At 44.5% G+C, this 14,410-nt stretch overlaps 1 protein-coding gene across 1 annotated transcript in view; it reads right to left on the bottom strand.

Annotated features, from left to right (window-relative positions):
* The window catches only part of PAK1 (p21 (RAC1) activated kinase 1), a 74,669-nt gene that overhangs the window by 27,271 nt on the left and 32,988 nt on the right, over positions 1-14,410 (bottom strand). Inside the window, exon 2 of the mRNA XM_082488467.1 lies at positions 5,070-5,280. Coding sequence (XP_082344593.1) covers positions 5,070-5,259 — 190 coding nt within the window. The 5' untranslated portion in view covers positions 5,260-5,280. The remainder of the gene's footprint in view (positions 1-5,069; positions 5,281-14,410) is intronic.

The raw sequence follows: 14,410 nt of genomic DNA, 5'->3' as shown, positions 1-14,410 counted from the left end.
TAACACAAGAGCTATTTACCTAAAATATTCACTCAAACTTATACAGGTCAGAGTCAAAAGCACTACAGCGGCAGTTAAGTGGGCAGTTTTGAACACATTTTTTTTATCTGTTGTTTTAAGGAACTTTAAAAAATATATATTGTGCTCTGTTAAATATACAGTCGCCTCTCACATTAAGACAGGAACAAAATTAACTACAAATACTGCTTATGAATGGCTTCCTTCATCCTACATCCTCAAAACAGAGTTTATGAAGAAAACCAAATATAACATATGTGCTTCTGCTACAAAATCTTATATTAACAAAACCATTTATATTCTTCAGCTCACAAAATGACCTAAGCGTGGTTTTAATAACAAGCTTTGAAGACACAGAGCAAGAAAGCAAAATCTGGCAGGTGAGGAGCAGAAGTCATGAAGAAACAGGAAAAGAAATAAATCAAAGCAGATGCACTCTGCAAGTTTTTTAATCAAGTCTTCAAACAAGATTATCATTATGCCTTGCATTAAGTTGATCCATATTCATGACACATTAAGGACTCCACCTTCCTTTTAATATTTACTGTATTCAAGAAATTGAGATCAGTTTAAGGAAGAATGACATTCTACTCATATTTGCTGCTGCTTGCAGTTATAAAACAAAGAGAGCCAGGAGAAGGTGACTAAACCACTTGTGTTTCCCAGCTGCTACCTCTTGTATCTAAAGCCAAACAGAATTTGTTTCGTGGCTGACATTCCCCAGTGCATTTTTGGCAACATGAATGCCAAAGCCCAGGTATTTCAGAAACCTGTGAGGCTTATGTTCAGCGTTGCAATTATTTAAGACGCTGCTGGTGGTTAGTTGTGTAGAGATGGCAAGGGCCTGCCCCAAAGGACCAAATCCCACTTCCTTCAACGCCAGCTCTGGCACTGTTCTCTGTGTCAATATAGAATTACTGTTGCACGGATTAATTTTGGAGAAAGAAAAGGATCAGATGCTCCATTTGGGACACGAAGCTGGAACAGATTGTTTTCGACCCCTCTTTCAAACAATGGGGATGGGGGAAGCTGAATCGCAGAAGAGCGACAGACTTGCCAAGGGGAAGGAGAAAAGAAAGCTGCAATGCTGGAGGAGCCATCACGGAGGGGAGAGCTAGAAGGAGACAGAAGCAGCTGCTGGTTAGCAGATGGTGAGCATCTGCAGCACAGAGGCCTTGCCAAAGAAGGAACAAGCAGCTGCATCCAGCAGGTATACAGAAAAAGCTGCATGCATTAGCAGTGGATGGAAAGCAAGAGGAAAAGAGAGGCAGAGAGAGCCATCAGAGCCACCATATTCTATAGGATCTGTCCATTCCTCCAAGGCAGAGAGTAAGGTGTCAGCTCAGTACAGAAGCCCATCGCTCAGGTGTGAAAGAAGAGGGCACCTGCACTAGCACCACTACGCACGTGTGATGCATATCTACGCACGGTCCAGGATGACTCCCGCCGTAGATTGGAACATACGCCTAAAAAAGTCTAAGTGTATTAAGTTGCTATCCAGAAGTCAATACACTTAAGTGTTGGGTTTTGTTTTTGTTTTTTTTTTTTTTTATTTCTACATTCAGACAGCCCGAGGTCCCTGCCGCACACCCAAATCCCAACAAACTTCTCCGCCACTAACTGTTCCAGTATCCATTCAACCAGCAAACCGAGATGACTGCTGACTGCTAACTTATCCAAGCAGGAGATGATGGCCTGAACGAGCCTCACTACAGAGAGCAGTACAGACAGTTCTGGAAGGATTGATTAAATAACGTCATGGCCTCTGTCACATTAACACTCCAGCTCACTGTTCAGGTTCAACACATAGGTAGAGAGTTTCAGTACGGCTACATTGCAACATAGAAAGACATTTTTCTGCATTTATGGCTTATTTTGTTCTCCTCTACACGAAGCCATTAATATTCTCCCAATCATCTTAGTTTCCTGCAACCATTTCCTACAGCATCTCAGCCCTTTGGATTTTCCCTGACTCTCACCAACTCTTTGGGACAGCTACCACAAACTCGCGCTGAAATCACTTTGCCTTAGTGATAATGTTACAGCGAGCGAAACCACAATTGCTCTGTACACGTTTTTTTAAATCTGCCCACCACACTCAGGGTTTTCTAGCACCAGACCGAATTCATCATCATGTGAACACACATGAAGCCGGCACACGAATTCAGAGATTTTTCCTCCAGCAGTCTCAGAGGACAATGAACTTCGGAAACTTTTGATCCAAAATCTGACAGATCTAAAAGCCTAAATATATTAAACCATTAATAACATAATTGCTTTTTGCAACAGATATTTATGTCATAGCAGGAGGTATAAGACAAAAAGAATTACAGATGGGCACTCCCAATCTTGCTAAACACTTAATCCCCCTCTACAGAGATTATATTATCCTTGCAATGGAGTCAAAAAGCCTTGAAGAATCTTTCCCAGCCACATTCCCACCAAATTCATACCCTCAACTAGGACACTGATGAGTCCTGAGACCAAGAAGCTTCGGATATTCACAACTTCTGTTGAAAGCAACAAGTCACGCAAGCTCTGCATCCGTTGGGATAGGATCCAACCAGTATTAAGCCCATGTTTTTTAAAGACCAGTTTTGGGGGTGTTGTCTGGGACAGAGAAAAATCAGGACTGGAAATTACATCCTAAATTTTGCAGGCAGAACATGACACCTCCAAAGCAGACTGGCAAGGGGACGTAGCTCAATGAAAGTACGCAAACATTCATGAGGCCCGGGGTTTAAGCCCCATATGTACTTTATACCATGGGTCTGTTTGTGCACAGGGGTAGCACAATGGAAAGACACTTTCCAAAGCGCCTTCAGCTAGAACTGCCCTTCTTGACGCAGCGACCTGTAAAAGATGCCCTCAAGATGTCCCCCCTTCGTTGACCTCCCCTCAGATCTGGGCCCACAAGATCTCAATAGGTCTGCTGTCTGCTCCACAGCAGGACTCCACGTGTTTCAGTCGCACCTCTGCATAAAGTACAATCTCTTCACCATCTTTCCAACCCATCCTTAGTGAAGTGCCTGCTCCAGTACTGATCCCTGCCCAGAGTAAAGAGGTACCACGTCTCTGAAGGGATTGACAGCATCAACTTCAGCAGGTCTCATCCATATTTGCTGGCAAAATTAACCTCTGAGCACTTCAGATCTTTGCAGGCTCTTTGCAAAGCCAGCAGAGGTTAAACACAAATCACTGGCTTCCCCGGGTAAAGATCCAGAAGTCATGGATTTGCCCAAAATTACATTACTCTAACTGAACAGAAACCAACTCCCCTTTTAGTCCATCCAAACTAACAAATAACACCCAAATTATTTCAGACCTAAACCAGAGAGAGGTGTCTGAACACCCGGGAACTTCATTAACATTTAAGCAACAGGAGTCACTGGGAATTTAGTTGTCATCATGAGATCAGAAGTAGTTTTCATAAGATAAAAATCAACCAATCTAAAGTGAAGGCGACAGTGTTAAAGGTATTTTTTGCTCAACGGGAATTAAAGGACAGAAGCAACCATTCTCGTTTGGGCAGGTGTATTGCAACAGAAGGCTCTGCTGGGCTTGGCTAAACAAAAACCTCTCATGTCTCGAAGCATCTGCCACATTGGCCAATCTTCAGTAAACGCAGCCATCTTCAAATCAGTAGCAGCCTGTCTGCTGATTTTACCCAAACCGTACACTTTTGCAGCTCTCCTTTAAAACCTCTTTCAAACTAGCATTTCAGGTTGTATTCTTTTACTCTCTTTGTTCTCTGCACCGGTTGAGCCTTGTTCTCCGAAACTGTTGAGCCTTGAAATCTAAAAGCTCCACTCCCTCCTTTCTTTTCCCTCGTGCCTTCCTTAAGTGGACACAAAAATCCTGCAGCTCTTTAGGAATAATACTCATAAGGGTCATTTCTAACCAAGATCCGGCAAACTTTTAACACTGAGTTCATGGGTTTCTGGATTGCATAATCAAAACCCCATGTTTGTAAAACAATCCAAAGTTGCCAAAGGTATCAGATGATGATGATGATGATGATAATAATAATGAATGCTGCAATATTTTGTAGAAAATGAACCTACATCTTATTTAAATTAGAAGTATCACTCCAATTAATCTTTTTGCTGACAAAAATTAAGGAGACAGCCTCCCTCCTGAAGGCCAGGAAGTTGAAGATACCTAGGCTTGACTTTAGTTATCCAGTGTCCAGATACCATTGCAACGCAGACTCTACAGAAAGCTGGTGCATTAGAAAGAGGAACTCAAAAAAATAGGTCAGATATAAAAAAAAAAACCAGCACGTATTAGGGGATGGAGATTTTTTTTTTTCTTACATCACTTCAAAAGACTCGTATGAGAGAGGTTTTGAAAATATCCTGGTCTTAAAAAATTAGAATTTCATGTACAGTGCACAGTTCCCATCTCTATTTCCATCTGTTACAGTTCCTGTAACAGGAGAAAATTCCTTCAGTTCACAAGAAATGTGCAAGAATTTGCAGTAATGGATTATTCTCAACAGCAAGTAGACAATGCCTGACCCAAACACCAGAACAGGGTAAGTGACCACGCAGTAACATACGACAGGCCTGGCAGGAGATGGCCTGTTAGTCATGTTTAACTCAAATTATTTGCTGTTTAAAACAACAAACACGCAAAAGACCTCCCCCCGCTCCCCACCAAAGCAACTGCCAGCTTTAAATGGCCAGCTTATAATTGGCAAAAAAAATTATGATTTTCAAGACCATTAAGGACAAGTCAGGCTAGGAAGCGGCAGAGCTAGTCCCAGTATTCAGGGACACTGTTCTCATAATTTAACAAGAATGAAAAAAAAAAAGGCACAAAACAGAGTAAACGGGATGGATTAAATGTGGCAGGATTAATCGTTAAAAAAAAAAAACAGATTATAGCTAGCACCTTATGTACCCCAAAATGACCAAGACAGTTGTGCAGGAAACAAATGCCCAGTATTTTCTAAAACCTAAATCATTACTAAGTATCAGGTGCTTAACTCAGGTCATTCAGAGCAACATTCAGACAGGAGGTTTATAAGATGAGACAAAATACTGTACTTTTATCTCCTGGTAAAATAGCTCGGTAAAATCGATCCTTCCTTTTCTTTTCTTCTGGGTTGGGAGGCAAAGGTTTTGAGCCGTGGTTTAAAGTCCCAGCATCTTTGCTTCCCGATCCAATCATAGTGCTGGTATTTCTCATCGGAGGAGCAGGCGGTTTGTCTTCTGTTTCAACTCCATTGTTAGACATCTTCAGTCAGGGAGGCCGTTACTAGGAATAGGAAAAAGAAATAAGAAGCCTTATTTATTTATTGTAAGCCAGTATCACACCCGGTGAAATAAACCACACAGAGGTATTTGCAGACCAGGCTGTAACTTCGTATGAAGACAGACCAGGTGTCAGCGTGTCATTCTACTCAAGCTCCAAACTTTTCCTGTTAAAGAGACTATGTTCAAGCAGTTGAGTTATTGATCATCAAGAAAAGCCTGGTTCAGGATGCAGCCAATTCTCAAGCAAACCACAGAGCAGAAGTGTAGGGTGGGGAGGAAAAGCAGTAAATACCAGGTAGCAAAGATACCTGAGAGGAACCAACAAGTTGTCAAGCTCACAAGACCTCTCAGATCCACGCTAGTTCCACTAAAAACTACGTCAAAATGTTTGACTCGGTCTCCAGCACAGCGCGATGCAGAAAGACTGAAGTTTGCACCCAAAGAGTTTTGCTGAAGCCGCTCAGGCTCCTTTGCTAAAAAGCTGCTGAACTGGTTCAGAGGCCGGAGACAGCCGTGAAGCCGCAGAGCTGGACCCACGTCACCTCAGACGCAGAGCCACGGCCCTCGCTGGTGTTAAGCCGGCCCTGGCCTTCCCGCGGTAGCGGCACACTTCAGGCGCAATTCAAACCGCCGGAAAGTTGACTGCATTTTGTTCTGTTGGAAGGGTCAAACAAAACTAGATCCCCACCACACACATAAATCCCTAAGTAAATAATCCCTGCCGTGCGGATTTAAAGACGGAAGCACTGGAACAGGGTAATAGATTATTCTGCAACAACTAGCTTGTTCCACCCAAATGAGATCAGCGTTACCCCAGACACAGCCTGGCTGCACCAAGATCCTTCTGGAAACTGGAATTTGTCTGCATTATGTTCTCTAAAGAAAGTTGGTAGTTAACTGCAGAACAAAGACCAAAGCAGGATGGGTGGAAGAAGCCGTTCAACAGCTTTATAAATTTCACAAGGGAAGATGTTTCGCTCAGGGAGAATATTGGGTGGCAGAAAGTCAAAAGCCGTTTGCTCTTTGCAAGCGAGAAGTACGGTTTCAAAACTGAGACTGCTGCTAGCTTCCAGGGAACTGCTTTTCCACAGGCTGGACTCAGAGGAACCACACTGAGTCACACTCCAAACAGATCCCACAACCACCCAACAGTCCTACAACCGCACGCCACCACCCTGCCAGACTTCAAAGTCTTCTTCGGCCAAGCTACTGATGCTCAACATTAACTGGAAAGATTTGGACCCAAGGAACACTGCTTTCACAGCTGCGGGGAGTTAAGAAAGGCCAACGCTGCCTGCAGAAGGCACTCAGCTGCAACACGTTAGACTTTGCTGAAAGCAGCAGTTCCCTCGTTGTCACTGGTCTTCAGCTCCACCTTCTCCTCCACTTATTTGGTTCCTGGTTTCTTCCTCATTCCGTGAACAAATGCATCTTAACAACAGGGACTCCAGCAAAGATGAGCTTACAAAACGCTCTCTCCGAAGGAAACCACCAAGGACACAAGCATGGCACAGCACAAAGGGAACATGTAAATATAAAACCAGGCAGCCTTTCTTTTCTGAAAGGCTAAGAGCACTGGGACTCTTTAGCCTGGAGAAGAGAAGGCTGAGGGGAGAGCTTATTATGGCGTACAAGTATCTAAAGGGTGGGTTGAAGGAGGATGGAGCCAGGCTCTTTTCAATGGTTCCCAGTGACAGGACGAGGGGCAATGGGCACAAGTTAGAACACAGGAAGTTCCGTTCAAATACACGGAAACACTTCTTTATGGTGAGGGTGACAGAGCACTGGCACAGGCTGCCCAGGGAGGGTGTGGAATCCCCTTCTCTGGAGATTTTCAAGACCCGCCTGGATGCAGTCCTGAGTAATGTGCTCCGGGCAATCCTGCTTTAGCAGGGGAGTTGGACTAGACGATCTCTAGAGGTCCCTTCCAACTCTGAAACTCCATGATTCTTCATACTTGCTCTTAAACAGGAGAGCTGACAGTATCGCACAGCCCATAAGGCTTTGGACAAGCCTTCACACACAGGTTTGACCCCAGCCCCGCTTCTCCCCAACACGACTGTGCAATGGAATTTTAAATGACAGAGTAGCACTTGGGGTCTTGATTTTAACTGTGGGACAGTTTTGGCATTTGGGAGGAGTGGGGGAAATTATCTGTGCATTTGTCTGGGCGTGTTCTGGCAGATGCCCTGTGCATCTCCCATCACTCACGCTTCAGCCTCATGCCATTCTCCAGTATAAAACAGAGCAGAGCCTAAGCGACAGCTGGAGTGCCAGCCATGAAGTGGTGCAAATGACTGTTGGGCCCCATTGAAGCAGTGGAAAAAAAGTCTAAACTCAAACCCAACTGGTAAATTCGGCACCCACTGCTGCATGCATATCTTTGCGACGTGAAGATATCGAGGCCTCACTGATGGGCTTTGCACACCTCAGCATCAGTGGTGTTGGTACTGAACTGGCACAACCAAAGCATTTGAAACGACATAAGCAGAAGTGCCACGTAAGAGCTGCGTTCTTCGCATTGATGCTTATTTAACTGTGAGAAAGCAAACTGCTGGGAGGCGGCTAGGAACATGCTGCAAGTAGGGAAGCAGAAGGAAAATGAATGTTAGCAGCTCCCCCCAGGAGCGGGCACCACATTTGCTGCTGTAACACCCTGGTTTACCCCCACAGGGGCTTGAATAAAGGTGCATCCAAAGATTCCCCCACCAGCCAGATTTCCTGGAGCTGCAAGCGTGGCAGAGACGGCAGAGGAGACTGCCTCATTGCTGGGTCCCTCTCCCACCGAGCAGAGGGGTGAGTAGGTGAGAATCGGTGCTTGCTACCTGCTGTCAGAGGCACGGGACAGAGTAAATTTTACTGTATTGGGGAATGGAGGCAACATCGGGCTGAAGGGCACTATAAGGAAGAGATCAGAGCAGAGCGTGTGACTCCAGGCTGGAGAAAAAGAAGTGAAAAGAAGCAGAAACACCCCCCCACACACCCCCAGATTATATGCAGAGGCTGGCCTAGTGCTGGCGGAAGGAAAAAGAACATAAGAAACAAACAAAAAAACAAAACAAAAACCAAACCACACACCATAAAAAACATAAGAAAACCCTCTGTGTGTCAAGCATCCTCACTCTCAGTTCCACCAATGTCCCCCAGGGACATCTGCTCACAGTTTCTTCAATATACGAGGGTTTTTCAAAATCCCTCAGTCGGAAAGGATAGAGCACAAGTGAATTGCTGTTTTACCGCAGGGCTGGAAACACTGGCAGTACGAGCTCTTGTTTATCTTACGTTATTCCCTGAATAAGCTGAGAAGTTATGTAGTTTAACAAACACTATTGTTTTACACCTATTTGATAACTGTAACTTTCACGTGGGCAAAGCCTACGGTACACCCTCCCCTTTCTTCTCCATCGCTCAAGCCCCCAGACCTTCCGCCTCATCAAGGACTTACATTTGGAGTGACAAGCGCTATTTAATCTGTTTGGAGATGGGGAGGTGAGAGAAATCCTTCAACCCACAAAATTGAGAGATTGGTTCTACAGAAGTTATACCCTGTAATAGCAGCATTATCCCAGAGGGTTCCCAAAAGCCTTTTCGCACTACGTATTTAAAGCGAAAACCAAAAACCTGCTTACATGAGTCCTCTCGCTGTGATACAGAGACACAGTCTATCCCCAAATTCAACCTCGTTATACTCTAAACTTCTGTTGGCTTCAAAGTACGTGGATAAAAGCCTGTCCTGACAGAATTACACCCACCTCTCCGGGGTTTTACAGCAGAGCTGAGCCCCGAGAGCACAAAGCCATACAGAGGGAGCCGTCTCCCTCACCATAGCCTAGCTGACCGTGCAAATTCTCTTCTTCCTAAAATGATCTCCTGCTAATTCACATGTAAGCAGGCTTTAAACAACCCCCCTTGTGTAGGCCCTGCTCAAATTCAGAGCACCGGGCAATTGCTTCACCAGCCGACATAACATCAGCGCTACGACACCGAAGTGGGTCAATCCATCCTAACAGGAATGCGAAGCGTCACCGGACCAAGTTACTTCCGAGTTACACACCAGCATGACACTGCTCAGAGAAATTCATCTTACGTTTCCAGGGTATGATGAAGTGAACAGTGGAAGCAATGAAACAGCACGTGAACTTTTCAACTGCAGTAAGATGAGGGAATACATTTTAGCTGCAGACGCAATTATTCTCAACTACGACATATATTAAAATACCAGCACTCAAACCAATCCCCACAGACACCACTAGGAAGGCACAGCCATAATGTAGGACTATTGTTTCTGCAGCCATTTGGGAGTACTGAAAGTCTGAGTAGTTTCAGCACGCAGTACTTAGGAGAATAAGTTTTATTACGTACTGCAACCTATGACTGCCATAAGTCAACTTACAGAGGCCTTCGAATGCTCTGTGCCCCCCCCCCATATCAACTTTTGAAACCCATTAGCTAAATTAGATTACCCCAACCTCAACAGAGTTCAACAGACCTGACAAACTCTCCTTTCACACCTACAAAACACTTCTGCAGGCAGGAAGGAGTGACAGACAACCACGCACAAGGGGACAAGAGTCGCAGGAGACCACTTGGCAGTTCAAGACAGAGGAAGCAGAGGTACTCGACAGAAGACGGCACCCACAGGTGCCAACAGCGGCATCCAGGAGTTCAGAGCATACAGACTCTCGTCTGATCCGCGCAGGGCTGCTGAGCTGCATTAAGCAGATATTGCTCAAAATCATGATGTTTATGGCTGTAGTTTTCCTGTAATACAGGCACAGGCTCACGAGCCGTTCATTTAGCACAGTGGGACCCCAACATATGTGGAGCCTTCTGGCACTACTGTGTGTAATACACACACACACGCAAAAGAAAAAAAAAAAAAGAGAACAAAGATCCTCTATTTATGTCATTTTTCCTTCTGGTAAACCACATCATTTCAAACCTGATGTTCCACGTTGAACTGTAAGTTTCTATCAAGCTGGTTGTGTTTGCTTTGCATTCCTTAGCAAGACAGGCAGATGACTGATTGCTAAAACAGAAAGCAATTAAAAAGTCAGAGGACCTGAAACCTACGCTACAGTAGATGCCATAAAGATAAGTATGTCCAACGCATACTAATTGCTGGAGTCAACACGAAAACTCATAAAAGAGCCATCTATAATTCATGCAGTCTGGCAAGACAGTAGCTGTAAGTTACTCACTACAACTTACAGATGAATAAACTATATTAAACAAGGGAGGGGGAAGGGAGATGCTCAGCAACCGTTTTTCCCTCTCTGCCTATTACCAGATGGAAATTTCATATTTTTCCAAGATGCTATTTTTCTGTCGTTGCCGGGGTGAGGAAAGGGTGTCTTGCCCACAAAGGTCAGGACTCCTTCTGCCTTTTTTAATTGAGTTGATCCTGATCAGAACAAGCGTTTTACCTCTGCACCAGTATCCCCGCACCCTTCCACCCCATGGCTAGAGATCGCTCGTGCACACACACTGTTAAGATCTCCTTTTTCCCTCTTGCACTGCCCCAGTGAGAAGGAGCAGGGGCTGTCCCCTGCTCTGTTCAAACACGTTGCAAGCAGCTGATTCCCTCCCCCCATGCCACGCTTTCATCCAAATCCCAGCAGAAAATTAACAGCAGAGTTTACCGGCTCGGTTTCAACACAGGATGAAGAGATACCCTTTTTTTTTTTTTTTTTTTTTAATTACTTTACATGGGACTAAGTCTCAAACACAGTCCCACACTGAGGGAAAAGTACTCCATGCATGTTCCACCTGAAAAAAAAAAAAAAAAAAAAAAAAAGAGGTAAGAGGTATCATTTTCCTCCACCTGACAGCGGATGGGATGTGGGACACATGCTGTCACAGAAAAGGGCAGCAGCAATACATACGCCCTGAGGGAAGACAGACCAATCATCACATTTAGAGGTGATTAAAAAACCCCAGAAACTGTAGCATCTAGCTGGCTCCCTAGCCAGTTACTGCACACCCAAGTGCTGTACAAGTGTGCCAATTAAATGAAAAAAGTCAAGGGCCATCAGTGCATCAAGCCCAGACCCAACATTTACATGTGAATTAAGCAAAGCCCCAGGTTTTCATGAAGTTCTAAGAAATAAAGAATTACAAACCAGCAGCGTTCGCTCATCTGTCTTTAGAATTTACCTGTTAGATCCCTGCAGGTGCTGCCAACACCTAGAGATGCAGATGAAAACACTGAATTAAATGAAACAATAATCACTAAAAATAAGTACATGTTTAGAAGAGAGTGCATCCACTGCTACGGCCAGAGCGGGTGGGTGTGAGGAGGGGGAAGGCAGACACACTCTCACGGCAGATGGCCAACTACTGGTTGCAGCCTTGGTCCCCTGCCAGTGTTATTTCCATAGCGCTAGACATAAAGGGTGACTGACCAGTTACAACTCAACAGAAATGTTGGAGGACTCCACGGCTTGGAATTTTAAAAGCTAAAAGACCGGAGGGTCCTTTTAAAAAAAAGCCTTTAATTCAACCCCAACTGTTTGGGCAAATGCAAGAACTGCTGGGTGGGATTCCCTAGCCCGTATTTTGCGGGAGGACACAGACACCACCGCAGCGGGCACTATTTCTGGGCAGAAGAGCTGCAAAATCTCTTCCTGGGCAGATATATGTACTAACCCATCGTATATGTACTAACCCATCGTATATGTACTAACCCATCGTATATGTACTAACCCACCGTATATGTGCTTATCCATCTAAAGAAGAACAGACTAATTATAACCGCTCGATTCCTAGCAACAGAGCAGACTTCTCCTTTCATTCAAGTTAAGGAAGCTTCTTTCTGTTTTGTTTTAAATAACCAAGGGCCGGCTTTCGCCAGCCTCCACGGTGTGGGCCCGCGTGCGACCGCTGCGACAATAATCCAGACACACAGAGGGTTTCAGTAGCGCCGAGGCAGGTCAAGCCCTTTCCACCAGATTAGGCTTGAATCCAACACTGCAGAGGCAACGCCAGTTTAAATTGCCACATTTCAACTTAGCTTTGGTTGTTTCGCGAATAACTAGCGGTGACAAACAATAACCATTTCGCAGTCAGTGCCAGCTATGCCCAAGTACCTGGAGTACACGGTGAATTTGTCCTACCTTTGCTACCTACTTTGGGGTAGCTCAAGGTTTGAGAGCTGCAGAGAGCAGCTCCAGCTGTTCCCAGCCCCGGGCAGCAGCCTGCTCATTTTGACCGAGCACTTACCCCATTCTAGCAGCACTTTTAAACAGCCCAAGAGGAAATAAATCGCATCCATATGTAGAAAAAAAAAAAAAAAAAAATATATATATATATACACACATATATATACACAAGCTGAGACCGAAGGAACCAAGAGTGTAATTTTTAAAAGTTCTCAGCCCACAAATCATCCTCCTTATTTCCTCGTCTCCAGGCGTGCTGTCTCCCCTCCCCCAGCTACATGCCTGAACAAGCAAGTTCGCTGTTGCAGATGTCGGGACAGGCTCCCTTTTCCAGCGCCGTATGGAGCAGCCTTGGCTCCCGTTCCACTTTTGCTCGCAGGAAGGCAGAGCTTCAACCGCACAAGTCAAAGCAGTGACTGGAGTCAGAGCTTGCTAAGCAGGGTGGGAAAAATAAAAGCCTTATGTTAAAGCATACCCAAAGCTCATGTAAGCAGGTTTCCTGGAGGAAATCTGTGTTCCAAAGGAAATGACTAGATGCAGCATAAATAAAACATATTAACACACACAGTTAAACACGCCCCCGCTACTCTCCACCTAAGTCACTTGGCTCTAAGTCCAAACTGCACATTAGCAGCAACAGCAACTGAAAGCAGCCGAATCATTAATCATTTTTCCACTCAAAAGTTTCCAATCCAGAAGATGAACATCAAGCACAGGGCTCAAAATTAAGCCCCGCTATCCCCTTATTCAACAACTTACTCAGGTTTTAAATAAACATAGGTATTTGCAAAAACTGCACCTTGTTAAATGCAGAGGTTTGACATTTGCCATTTAGCAATGGTGATGGGGGGAAGAAATAGGTCAGAAAACAATAATATTGTCATGTCAACAACATCCCAGATGCACAGAGGGCACTGTAATGCAGCGGTTAGCAAAAAGCCACAGTACATAAATAGCAGAAAGTTTGCATTAATCTGTAAAAGGTGATTCTTTTTTTTTCTGAGGAGAAGAGACACCAAGACCGAGACCTGCAAAGAGGAAACCAATGTTCTTAGGAGCAAAACCCGTCCAACTCCTCTCTTGCCGGGAAACTAAAGAACAAGAAGACAACACAAGCATCGTTAGTGGATGAAGCCATCCAAGAGCCTCAATTAGACTGAGGGGGAAATACCACAACAGTTCTGCGCTAATTGGAAATGCAAACATGTATCATCAGAGTAGCGCTCGCTTCTGTGTATAGCTCCATTGTGTTCACTGCAGCTAATGACAGTTGGAAGCCCTGTGCTCCGTAGTATTTATGTAATGACTGGCAAAGCTGTCACATTCCCTTAATTGCTCGCCAGGATTTTCATACTGGCAGTAGTTTTCAATTAAAGGAAATCACAAAGATTGCTTCAGATTCACATTGCTGCGTTTAAGTTTCAGTTCTTCTTCAAAGCTGGAGAAAGAGGAAGAACGAATAATTCTCCCAAGACAGAATGAGCTTTTTGTAGACAAACTGAGTTAAGAGACCAGGAGAGCATGGTCACATACCCAGAACTGAAAGAGCTAATTTAGCATCAGTAAAGACAAACAATTTGAGATCTGCACATAAATCTGCTCGAAGTTTGCAATGATTACTCTTTCAATTATGAGACATGTAATGCTCTAAAAGCAGTTCGTTTAAAAGGCAAAATGAAAAAGCCTAAGGTATCTTAGGATTTCCACCTAATTGAGCTCTCACAGCAGAGCCTCCTTTGCTGGTGGAGCATCAGCTCTGTGTTTGTAATTATACACCATCTAGCAAAACGCTGTATGTACCTAGTTCATCATCCCAGTATGTACAGAAGTAAGCATAACGAGCGTCCCGTGGCAAGGTCCCACGTTCCTAAGCTTCCTTACTTGTATCAAACGGACTGCAGAGCATCCACTGGTCCATTAAGAACCATCATCGTTTAATTTGATGAGTAGCAGTTTGTTTTTAGGAGGTGC

This window comes from Vanellus vanellus, assembly GCF_965231255.1.
Source record: "Vanellus vanellus genome assembly, chromosome: 1".
Taxonomy (NCBI): domain Eukaryota; kingdom Metazoa; phylum Chordata; class Aves; order Charadriiformes; family Charadriidae; genus Vanellus; species Vanellus vanellus.
This window is presented reverse-complemented; position numbering and strand designations above follow the sequence as displayed.